At 45.5% G+C, this 12420-nt stretch overlaps 1 protein-coding gene across 1 annotated transcript in view; it reads right to left on the bottom strand.

Moving 5' to 3' along the window:
• The window catches only part of LOC129701082 (probable voltage-dependent R-type calcium channel subunit alpha-1E), a 46335-nt gene extending 40460 nt beyond the window's left edge, over positions 1-5875 (bottom strand). Inside the window, exons 1-2 of the mRNA XM_055642043.1 lie at positions 5775-5875; positions 5107-5246 (exon numbers count right to left, since the gene is read on the bottom strand). Coding sequence (XP_055498018.1) covers positions 5107-5246; positions 5775-5867 — 233 coding nt within the window. The 5' untranslated portion in view covers positions 5868-5875. The remainder of the gene's footprint in view (positions 1-5106; positions 5247-5774) is intronic.
• Between the last annotated feature and the right edge of the window lie 6545 nt (positions 5876-12420).

Raw genomic sequence — 12420 nt, forward strand, 5'->3', positions numbered from 1 at the left:
TATGTTTCTATGTCTCTATGTGTCCATGGGCTAATCTCTTCTATTCCGCCGCTTTCATTGGCCAAATGTGTGGTGAGAGTTGACCATTGGGGGAGCAGAACCCCAGTTCGGCCGCTGTGATTGGCCGGCTGCGGCGACGGGGCCTCGGTGATGCCCACAATGCACTTTTTGCAGTGACGCGGGTGCCGCTTGGTTGGTTGGCGGCTGCTGTCAATCACAGGCGTGCCTGTTGTTTCCTGCAGCGACTCGGCCAACTTGAGGCTACGCAGTATGAAACATTTCGAGCCAAAAAGTGGGGGGGGGGCTGCAACCCCCTCCAGCCCCCCCCCCCCCAGTTCCGCGGCCCATGCTAGAGGTGATGCAATTACAATATTTAAAAGACATTTGGGCACCTTCATGGATTGAAAATGATTACAAGGATAAGGACCAAATGCAGGCAATTGGGGCTAGCTCGAGTAGAAAAATGTGTAGAAAGGAACTGCAGATGCTGGTTTATACTGAAGATAGACCTAAAAAGCTGGAGTAACTCAGCTGGTCAAGCAGCATCTCTCGAGAAGGATCTTGAATCCATCCATAATTTTCTCCTCATCTTTACCTGAATGCCTACCTCTTTGTCTTGGCTTCTGGTCACCGGGCTTAACTTCCTGTTGTAACATAGCACCAGATTTCTGTTTAACAAAGCCCTTGGAAAATGCGTCATATATAAATCTATGCCTGGGAACCTATGCATATGCAAGCATTGTGAGAGTTGGGCCCAGATTCACCTGGAAACTGGAGCGATGCAATGAGAAGGCGTGGCTGACTGGGGCAGGTAATTGCAGGATGGTCCAAGGAGGTGAACGTGTTGCCTGGGCATCTTCCACCAGCCTGAGAAATACATCAATGTTGTGAGGGACTTGGCCACGCTATGCAAGCAACAGAAATAGCTGCTGTAGACTGTCATCCTGCAGCAGTCTGCTACATCGCAAATATTTTGGTTTCATGCCAGAAATACTCTTCATTCAACGGTTCCTATATGCCTATGTTTGTTGGTCCTGCAAAGGGTTCTCCTGGACAATCCAAGCAGGACATGTTAGGAATCCAAAGGCTGCTATTTTGTCCTGAATTGGAAAGAATTATAGTATTATTTGGCCCAACTCGACGGGTCCATGTCAACGGGTGGCACAGTGGCACAATGGTAGAGTTGCTGCCTCCCAGCGCCAGAGACCCGGGTTGGATCCCACACCCCAAAGACATGCGGGTTTGTAGGTTAATTGGCTTTGGTAAGTTGTAAAATTGTCCCTAGTGTGTGTAGGTTTGTGTACGCTGGTCGGCACGGATTTGGTGGGCCGAAGGGTCGGTTTCCGTGCTGTATCTCTAAATGTCTAAAGTACCAGGTGTCTTCCTGAATAGCTCCATTTACCTGTGTTTGGCCCATATCCCTCCAAAGCATTCATTTCCGTGAGCCTATCTAAATCTTTTAAATATTGCAATTGTATCCATTTGTACCCCTTCCTCTGGCAGTTCATTTCACATACTCACCACCCACTGTGCAGGAAAACGTGCCCCCTCAAGACCCCTTCAAATCTTTCCCCTCTCACGTTGAACCTATGCCCTCTAGCTAGACTCCCCTACCATGGAAAAATAAATATGGCAATCCCCTCAAGATTTTATAAACCTGTACAAGGTCACCTCTCAGCCTCCTTTGATCAGGAAAAAACATTCCAGCCTATCCAGTCTCTCCTCATAAGACTAGCCCTCCAATCGTGCCAAGGTCCATGCAAATCTTTTCTGCCTCCTCTCCAGCTTAATCACATCCTTCCTTTTGTATGTCTTTCAGAACCAAACAATATTCCAGGTGTGGTCCCACCAACATCTCTATCTTCGGTTTAAACCAGCAATTCCTTCCAAAACATCTAATACAGCTTCTTCACCTCTTCCAGAAATATATATTGAAACCTACATGAGTTATTCTTTCTAATCTTTGCAGTTAGTGGAAACATGCACCACAAATCGTTTCATGCTCTGACACAGTTCCCAGATAAGCTCTCTCTCTCCCCCCCTCTCTCTCACTCTCTCTACTCTCTCACGCTTTCTCCCTCTCTCTACTCACTCTCTCTCTCTCTCCCTTTCAGTCTCTCTCTACCTCTCGCTCTCTCTACTCTCTCCTCTCGCTCTCCCTCTCTCTAAATAATTTTATGTCTTTAAATATTTATTTCCTTTTAAATCACTTAATTCTTATATCATATTCAAGTCCAAACTTTTTCAGACCCGTTATCCTCGCCTCCAACTCACGGATATTACATGCAAGCTAATAACAAATATTGCCTGTCATTTTGCATATCTACTTTTATCATTTCTTCCCAAATGGTGACCCTGCCTTCAGCTGCCTTTCAGGCTTTCAACTATAAAATTCATCATCTACACCTCTCCACTTAGAAGACCTTCAATAAAATCTGCACATTTAATCAAGCTGTTAGTCATACGTCCTAATGCCTCCTGCCAGTAAAATTTAGCCTGATGATGCTCTGGCATGAAGTATTAGGACGCCTCACTATATTAAAGTGTGATATGAATGCAAGATTTTGTTCCCGGGTAATGCTGCTTCTGGTGCTGAACACCGATACCTTCATGAGAAAGGGAAAGAAGGAGAAGGAAGACAATATCTCACAATCTCATGTCCAATTAAGAATAGCTTTTACTTCCATTTCATCCCAAGGTCCCAAGGAGTGTTATCATTACGCCACATAAGGACATAAATACCCAAAGACTTGGTAAAAGAAAAGGTTTTAAGGAGAGTCAGAAAGAAGGAAAGAGAGATCAAGGGAAGAAAGTATTATGCAGACAATTTTGTAGATGGGTACCCTGGAAGATAAAAACACAGCCAACACCAGTGGACTGATGCATTCATGTATACACAAACTAGCATCTCTTCTTTCTTCAGTTTGCCTCAGGAAAACAGCCAGCATATGCATGGTATGAAATCACACACAAATGGTATGATCAGACTGGATAGCGTGTAAAATAAGGTGTTTTGCTGTTTTTTGGTACTTTGTAATACCAATAGAAATTCAAGGATAGGCAAGAGAGTTAAAGCTCCAAGGTAGACAATGTAGGTCTGAATGCATAGGGCAGTTGATAACTGAGACTGAATCAGCACATGGACAGCACATTTCATAATTACCACAAGTTTACAAACTGTGGAATTTGACCCATTGAGTGGTTGCTGACTCCTAATGCAGCAATCCCCTCAGTGCCATTCCCCAAGCCCCTTTCTTTTCTCATGGGCCTGCAATTTATTCTGCTGCCTTCCAGTTCCCTTCAGATAGCCCCAATGATGCTGTTTTAAACCATCAGCTATACACATCCCAAGCAGGCAGTGACTTGCAGATCATCACAAGTCTTTGTATCAAGTTATTTTTCCTCACCCAGCGTACTCTTTGTTCAAAATATTAAATTAGTAAGTTCTTTGGTCCTTGAGCCATCTGCTAATGCAAATAGCTTCCCACTTTACACCTGTCAGGATCTTTCCCCACTTCTATTAAATCTCTTCTCAAGCTACATGGAGAATTGTCGACAATTCCTTTCCCCCACACAGAAGATGCCCCACCCACTGAGTTCCTGCAGCAGTTTGATTTTTTGCTTCAAATTCCAACATTTGCACACTATTGTCTCCAAGGCAAACAACCCCAGTTTCTCCAGTTACCTCATGGTAGAAATCCTCCATCTGCAAAGGTATTTCACTAAATATCTTCTGCATCATCACATACAGTCTAGTGATCTGAAGATACTTGGACTGGTACTCGGATAGATAATGTTTAGAGGGACCTCTAGCAAGCACAGGCAAATGGGACTAGCTCAGTTAGATATCTTATGCAAAGGAATAATTGGGCTGAAAGGCTTGTTTCCATACTATAAAATTGAACCCAATTCTCCATCTAAGACCCAACCAATATTGGCAACATCTCTCTACTACTATGCGACGGGCAGATCCTCCGATGTCAGTCTGCGGCAGTGGGCTGGGCCTGCTTGCCTGGAGTGTCCCGATGCACTGCTTCCAATGTGGGAACTCAAAAAGGAATTACTGAATTATTTGCAGTTGACTTAAGTAGCCTCTTGATAATACTGTTGGTGATAGCTTCCTAATAATTAGCTCTGCTAATAATGGAGAGGAGAGGAGACCGACCGTGTGCCTTGCCATGGTCTTTGTGAAGGACAAACCAGGGTAAGTTTCCACAATGTCTTGTTATTGCAGGTAGAGCACTGCTGAAGACTCTACGAGGTCTCCGTCCAAGCCCCAATACTCTTCAGTTAAGATCATCTTAAGAACTTGTCATCACATATATCCGTCCAGATAGTCTCACAGTTTGCTGGTCCTCTGCGTCTCTCTGAGAAGTTTAATGCCCGTCCCACTTAGGAAACCTGAACAGAAACCTCTGGAGACTTTGTGCCCCATCCAAGGGTTCCCTGTGGTTCCCGGAAGTTTTTGTCAGTCTCCCTAATGGTCGAAAGTGGTTTCCATTTCTTCTATGTTCCGGCGATTATTTCAAAAAATTCAAAACCGGCTGCAACTAAAAATAGGTTGCCGTTTTAAAAATTGGTAATTTTTTAGTCGAAGCCGGTTGCGATGCACCTTACCTTCCACTACCTGCAACCTCCGGCAACTACCGGCAATCACCTTCAACCAGCATTGCAACCGGATTCGACTAAAAAATTACCGATTTTTAAAACGGCAACCTATTTTTAGTCGCGGCCGGTTTTGAATTGTTTGAAATAATCGCCGGGAACCGCACGGAAACCTCGGGTGGGGCGCATAGCCTCCAGAGGTTTCCGTTCAGGTTTCCTAAGTGGGACAGGGGCATAAGCAATTTTCCAGCAATGATCTCTGGAGTATGAATAGGTTGAAAGGGTGGACACCTGAAGAGGTACAGTATTTCTGTTGCTGCTGTAGATATATGATAGTCAACTTTAGTGGATATTTATGTGGAGATGGTACCAGAAATAGAGTGGTACCCTGATGGTGTTAGATGAAAGACGAGTAGAAAGACTTAATGCATGCTAAAAATCTTTTTGAGGCATATTCTGTGCAGTACATTTTCAGAAGTATAATAGTATGAAATTACTTACCCACTCAGGACTACAATGAAATCCATCACGTTCCAACCATTCCGAAGATATGATCCTTTATGGAACACAAATCCAAGAGCTACGATTTTAATCCCAGCCTCAAAGCAAAAGATCCCAATGAAATACGGCTCGGTTTGTTCCTTGTGGAGGGAACATAAAAGAAGGCGTTAGCATTGGCCTCCGCTTGAAAGATTAACAAAATATGTTTCAAATATTTATATCAGGGACCAAACATGGGTCCACAATGGTAATTCATTAAATGGGAAGTCTATAATGACTACTGCAGCGACTTATCTGTGTACCATTTTGTATACATTTACAACTTCTCCCAGATGCTGTCAGCACTCCCTCTCTCAAACCCCTTCATGTTGTGAACCTCATCCACATGCCCAGCTCTTTCCTTCCCACGGGAAATCACATCATCAACCCTCTCTCCCGACTCCGTAATCTGGAATCCTCATCCCTTAATATTTTACAATCTGCAAATTCGCATCCAGCTTTCAATTTCCAAGTCCCATCTCTCTGTTCCTCACCTCAAATGCCCAGATCTTCACCCCACCCCAGCTACTGACCTAACACATCACCCACAAAGTTCCAAGGCACCTCATTATCCATCTTCACCCCAATCCTAGCTCCTCCAACTCCCCGAGTAACAGGTGTGTACTCACCAAACTTTTGGCCATAGGCGTCTTGTCTCCGTTGGGCAAGTGCTGTTCCAGCGCCAGTACTACACAGTTGGCGATGATCGTGGCCAGAATCATGTATTCAAATGGAGTTTAAGTGTTAAGGAAAACTAGACATTCCACTGCCAACAAACACTCAGAGACTGTAAGGCATATTTGCAAAACACAGACATTGCTAAAATTATCCCAGACTCTACTTTGTGTCAGTTGATTGTCTATATTCAGCACATCAAGATGTTTGGGTCAGATAATCTTGACTTAATTCAAGTAATCACCCACTATGAGAGCTATAGAGCTGCACAGCATGGAAACATGCCCTGTGGGCCACCTTACCGACCAAGGTGGTATTCTGGCATTTTTATCCAAATTGTCATAATTGTAACTGCTTCCATAGTTTGCTCAGGTAGTTCATTGCTGATAAGGACTATCCTCTGAGTGAAACAAATGTCCCTGAGGTCCCTCTTAAAGCTCTACCCTCAACTCTTGGAAAAACGCTGTGAGCATTCACTTTAACCATGCCCCTCACGGGTTTGTATATTTCAATAAGGTCACCACTGAGCCTCCTTCGCTCCAAAGAAAAAAGTCCCAGCCTATCCAAAGCTTCCCTATAACTGAAGCCTGCAGCCCATGTTGTTGGGTATTTGGGTGCTTGGAACTGATACTTGGAACTTGGAACACATGCTAATTATATCACAAACATCACACATGTAACATTGTCTTTTCTGCACCCTTTCTCACTTAAAGACATCCTTTCCACAAAAGATAGACACAAAAAGCTGTAGTAACTCCGCGGGTCAGGCAGCATCTCTGGAGAAAAGGAATAGGTGACGTTTTGGGTCGGTAAGAGAGAGAAGGCCAGAGCAAAACAGGGCTGGCAACAGGTGAGCCCAGGAAGGGTGGAGTCCATAATGGACATTGTTGGCTGAGGAAGATGTGCAAACCACAGGGATACTAGGATGTGAACAGTGGAACTAGTAGAATGATGGGTGGGGGAGGGGAGGCATATTTTGCCCAAGCATAATATGAGGTGTTGTTCTACTAACTTGTGTGTGACCCCACCTTGACAGCCAGGAAGCCCTAGACAGAAAGGTCAGTATGGGAATGGGAAGGGGAGTTAAAATATCTAAGAAGGAACTGTAGATGCCAGTTTACACCAGAGATAGACACAAAATGCTGGAGTAACTCAGCGAGTCAGGCAGCATCTCTAGAGAGAAGGAATAGGTGATATTTCGGGTCGAGACCTGAAATGTCATCTATTCCTTTGTCCCAGAGATGCTTCCTGACCCTTTGAGCTACTCCAGCATTTTGTGTGTATCGAGTGGAGTTAAAATGTTTGAAGAACGCATTGGCCAAGACAGACTAAGTGTTCAGTAACACGATTGCCCAGTCTTTCTATAGCTGGGTGACCAGAACTGCATTCAATACTCCAGGATAGACACAAAAAACTGGAGTAACTCAGCTGGACAGGCAGCATCTCTGGAGAGAAGGAATGGGTGACGTTTTGGGTGGAGACCTTTCTCTAGAAGGGTCTCAACCCGAAACATCACCCATTCCTTCTCTCCAGAGATGCTGCCTGTCCTGCTGAGTTACTCCAGCTTTTTGTGTCTATCTTCAGTTTAATCTGCAGTCCCTTCCTGCACAATACACCAGGTATGGCCTCACCACCAACTTGTACAGATGCATCTTAATGTAACAACTTTTGTACTCAATGCCATTCCCAATGAAGGCAATTGTGTCAAACATTTCCTTAGATTCCTGGCTTCATTAAATCTGGCATTCCAGACTAGTCTACCATGTGCGACCATTGTCAAATGCTTAACCAAAGTCCATTTGGGCAAAATCCGCCACCCTGCCCTCATCAATCCTCTTGGTGACCTGTTCAAAAAAAATTCTGATCAGATTTGTTAGTCGTGATTTCCCACGCCAACAAAGCCATGCTGACTACCAGTAATCAGCCCCTGTCTGTTGACTTCCCAGCACTTCAATGAGTTTTCCAGCAGCTCCGTGGCACCATTTTTGGTGGATGAATGTAAACAGATGGATGTGCTAATAAGCAACACATGTTTGATAATTTGGTTTGGGATTAATTGATAATTACCATGATTCAAAGTTGGAGGTGCTAAACCAGAAATTTGCAGGTTTCACACACAAATACTAACAACATGCAATTTCCGTGCAGCAGTTTGTGTGGGCTCCCCGTGCTTGTTTCCAAGGAAGGTGCTGGGTGCTCTGGCTGCTACACACCAAGGATGACTCAGAGACCAAGGATGGTCCCAGGATGTGATAACGGAGTTCCCTGCGGAGAGGCAATTAATCCAACAACAACCCTCCAGGCAGCTGGTTCTGCTTAGCGACCCCACTCCTCCACCAAGATGAAGCTGGCATTGCAGCTAGAAATCCTAGAAAATACAGGAATCTCTCTGGAAACCCATACACTTGTAATAATCGCACATCATTCAGTAACAGGAACGTTTCAATTATTAAACTCCCTTGGGAGCCAGGTACACTTCTCAATGTTTTCCCACAGACTGCCAACTCCCACCTACTTGTGCTTTGCAGGCAGATATGAACTGGGTGTATGTGCACACTGAAAACGTGCTGACATCTTCCATTTACAGTGAACCTTGCATGCCTCCCACAGAAGTAGCATTTGTGAAAACAGTCAGGCCACCTGGCCCAGGTGAAATACGTCCTGGAGTGTTTAAACAAAATACGAGGGAGGAACCTGTGAAGGGTTTTGATCCCTGGCTACACATGTTTACTGATGGATTGAAAGACTGCGAATGTGCCCACACACTCTGGCACCAGGATGCCAATGCTTCCTGCACATTGGCACCTACTCCTCACTGGTTTGCACACTCCCAGGAGCCAACTTCTCATTGGCGATAAAGTGCTGATATGACAATCTTCAAATGCACATAACAAATGGACCACAAATGGACAGGTTGGTGCTCAAAGGGATGTGCAGCTAAATATTACTGCTCCATCTTTGCATTGTTGCATTGATTGCAGAGAAGTTGGTACAGTGTGTTTCCTGCAGGATGCGGGCAGTCAGGGACACTACAGACAACTACACGTGCAGAAAATGTGTCCGGGTGCAGTTCCTGAACGAACGTGTTGGGGATCTGGAGCAGCAGCTGGATGACCTCTGGATAGTTTCCTGGACAAGACCTTCAGTGAGGTTGTCACACCAAGGATACAGGAAGAGCGAAGGTGGGTGACTATGAGAAAGAGGAGTAAACATGGAAGTGCAGGAGACCCCGATGGCTGTACCTATTGAAAACAGGTACACCCTCTTGGGAGCGGTCGACACAACAAGATTGAGTGGTAGCCAGGGCTGTGATTCCAACCCTGGTGCTGAGGCTCAACGGGGAAGAGTGACGTCAGGCAGAGCGGTAGTGGTGGGAGATTCCAGCGTCAGAGGTGTGGACGGGAGTTTCCGCGGCAGCAGGCGAGCATCCAGGATGGTGTGTTGCCTCCCTAGTGCCAGGGTCCAGGACATCTCGGAGCGGCTGCACAACATCCTCAAGAGTGAGGGGGAGCAGCCGGAGGTTGTTGTGCATGTTGGCACAAACAACATAGGTCGGAAGAGGAAAGAGGTTCTGCAACAAGAATTTACGAAATTGGGTAGAAGACTGAAAAGCAGGACCTGCAGGCTAGTGATCTCAGGATTGCTTCCAGTACCTCGTGCTAGTGGACGTAACAATAGGAAGATGGAGGGAAATGAATGAGTGGCTGTGGAATTGGTGCAGGGGGCAGAGATTCAGATTTCTGGATCATTGGGATCTCTTCCGGGCCAGAGGTGACCTGTATAAAAGGGACGGGTTGCACCTAAATTGGAGCGGGACCAACATCCTAGTGGGAAGGTTTGCTAATGCTACACTGGAGGGTTTAAACTAGATTGGGAGGAGGGTGGGATCTCGTGCAGAACAGATGCATACGAGAGGCTAGAAGTTGGTATGGAGGGTGGTGTGGGAAAGGTTAGTGGGCAGAATAGGCAGGTGAAAGGCGGAGAGTGAGGAAGGAGGGTTGGTTTAAACTGCACGTATTTTAATGCAAGGGGCCTGACAGGCAAGGCAGATGAGCTTAAGACATGGATAGGTACGAGCGACTGGGACGTTGTAGACATGACTGAAATCTGGTTAACGGACGGCAGGACTGGCAGCTCAATGTTCCGGGGTACAGGAGCTTCAGGAGAGACAGGATTGAGGGAAAAAGTGGAGGGGGGGTTGCATTGTTGGTTAAGGAGGCTGTCACGGCTATGTTCAGAGGTGACATTACGGACAGTTCGTCTAGTGAGGCTATTTGGGTGGAGTTGAGGAACAAGAAAGGGATGATCACCTTGTTAGGGGTGTACTACAGACCCCCGAATAGTCAACGGGAATTAGAAGAACAAATGTGCCAGGAGATTGCAGACAGCTGCAGGTTAAATAAGGTTGTTGTAGTAGGGGATTTTAACTTTCCCAATATAGATTGGAAAAATCATAGCATGAAGAGGATAGATGGGGTGCAATTCCTCAAAAGTGTTCAGGAGAGTTTTCTTAAGCAGTATGTAGAGGCCCCTACACATGGAAGGGCAACGCTGGATCTAGTATTGGGAAATTGGGAAGGGCAAGTTAATGAAGTGTGTGTGGAGAAGCCTTTTGGGACCAGTGACCACAGTTCGATTAGGTTTAAGATAGTTATGGATAGGGACGGAGAGGATCCACGTGTTAAAATGCTCAACTGGGGCAAGGCCAACTTTGAGGGTATGAGAGAAGGTCTCGCTCAAGTTGACTGGGGCAGGTTATTAGAGGGGAAAGGAATATCGGCCAAGTGGGATGTTTTTTAAAAGTGCATTGACGAAAGCTCAGGATGTGTACATCCCTGTTAGAGTGAAGGGCAAACGTAAGGAAGCTTAGCTGACGAGGGAAATTGAGACGTTAGTGAAAAACAAGAAGAATGTATGGGACAGGTATAGGCAGCTGGGATTAAATGCATCCCTGGAGGAGTTTCGGGAACTAAGGAGTAAACTAAAAAAGGAAACCAGAAGGGCAAAAAGGGGTCAGGAGATAGCTCTGGTGGGTAACATTAAGGACAATCCAAAAATAGTTTATAAATACATAAGGGGGGGAGGGTAACTAGAGAGAGAGTGGGACCTCTCAGAAATTGCGGGAGCCCTGGTTGAAATTTACGAGTCGTCCTTAAATACAGGAGAGGTGCCGGAAGACTGGAGGGTGGCAAATGTTGTGCCTCTTTTCAAGATGGGCTGCAGGGAAAATACTGGGAACTATAGGCCGGTGAGCTTAACATCAGTAGTTGGTAAGTTGCTGGAGAGTATTCTGAGGGATAGGATATACAGGCATTTGGATGGGAAGGGCTGATTAGGGACAGTCAGCATGGTTTTGTACGTGGGAGGTCGTGTCTCACAAATCTGATTGATTTTTCTGAAGATGTGACCAAAAAGGTTGATGAGGGCAGAGCTGTAGATGTTGTGTACATGGACTTCAGTATGGCGTTCGACAAGATTCTGCATGATCGGCTGCTCTGGAAGGTTAGATCGCTTGGGTTCCAAGGAGAGATAGCTGAATGGATAGCCAATTGGCTCCATGGATAGCAAATTAAACTGCTCTGCCCAGGACAAGAAGGCTCTGCAGAGAGTAGTGTGTTCGGCGGAGGGTGGTTGCTCAGCCCTCTGCGCTACTCTCTTTACACCCAAGACTGTGTAACTAAGCACAGCTCCAATGTCATCTATGATTTCACTGACAACACTACTCTTATTGGCCAAGTCAAAAGTCAATGTAAAGGCACAGCGGTAGAGTTGCTGCCTTACAGCGCCAGAGACCTGGGTTCAATTCTGCCTATGGGTGATGTCTATACTGAGTTTGTATGTTCTTCTCATGACCACATGGGCTTCCACCAGGTGGTCCGGTTTCCTCCCACACTCCAAAGACGTTGAGGTTTGTAGGTTAATTGGCTATGGTATAATTGGAAATTGTCCCTGGTGTGTAGCATAGTGCCAGTATACCCGTGATTACTGTTCGGCACAGACTCGGTGAGCCGAAGGACCTGTTTTTACACTGTATCTCTCAACTCTATGCGGGATCAAGGGATATGGGTATGGATATGGGGGGAAAGCAGGAACGGGGTACTGATTTTGGATGATCCTATTAGATGGGATCATTCAATATGATCCTATTCTCTATGTTTCTAACTGCATCTCTAAACTAAACTAAAAGGAGAGAAATAGAATACCTATTTGAGTGGTGCCACCACAACCTCCCACAGAATGTCAACAAAACCAAGGCACTAATCGTTGACTTCAGGAAGGGGAAGTGTGAGACCATGCATGTGTTTTCCGTTGGCAGGGAGTTAGCAGCTTCAAATTCCAAGCAGTTAACATGTCGGACGGCCTATCCAGCAGCCAGCACAAAGATGCAATCAGGAGGAAGGCCCACCAGTGCCTCTACTTCCTTATATGTTTGAAGAGATTCAGCAAGTCACTGACAAATCTCTACACTGTCGAAAATATCTTGACTGGTTGCACCATAGCCGGGTACAACAATTGTGTTTTGCAGTCTTTTTATCTTTTTACAGTCTTGCAGAATTTGTGAGTAATTTATGTATAAGTTATGTACAAGTTATGTATAAT

The sequence above is a fragment of the Leucoraja erinacea genome, chromosome 10 (assembly GCF_028641065.1).
Source record: "Leucoraja erinacea ecotype New England chromosome 10, Leri_hhj_1, whole genome shotgun sequence".
Classification (NCBI taxonomy): domain Eukaryota; kingdom Metazoa; phylum Chordata; class Chondrichthyes; order Rajiformes; family Rajidae; genus Leucoraja; species Leucoraja erinaceus.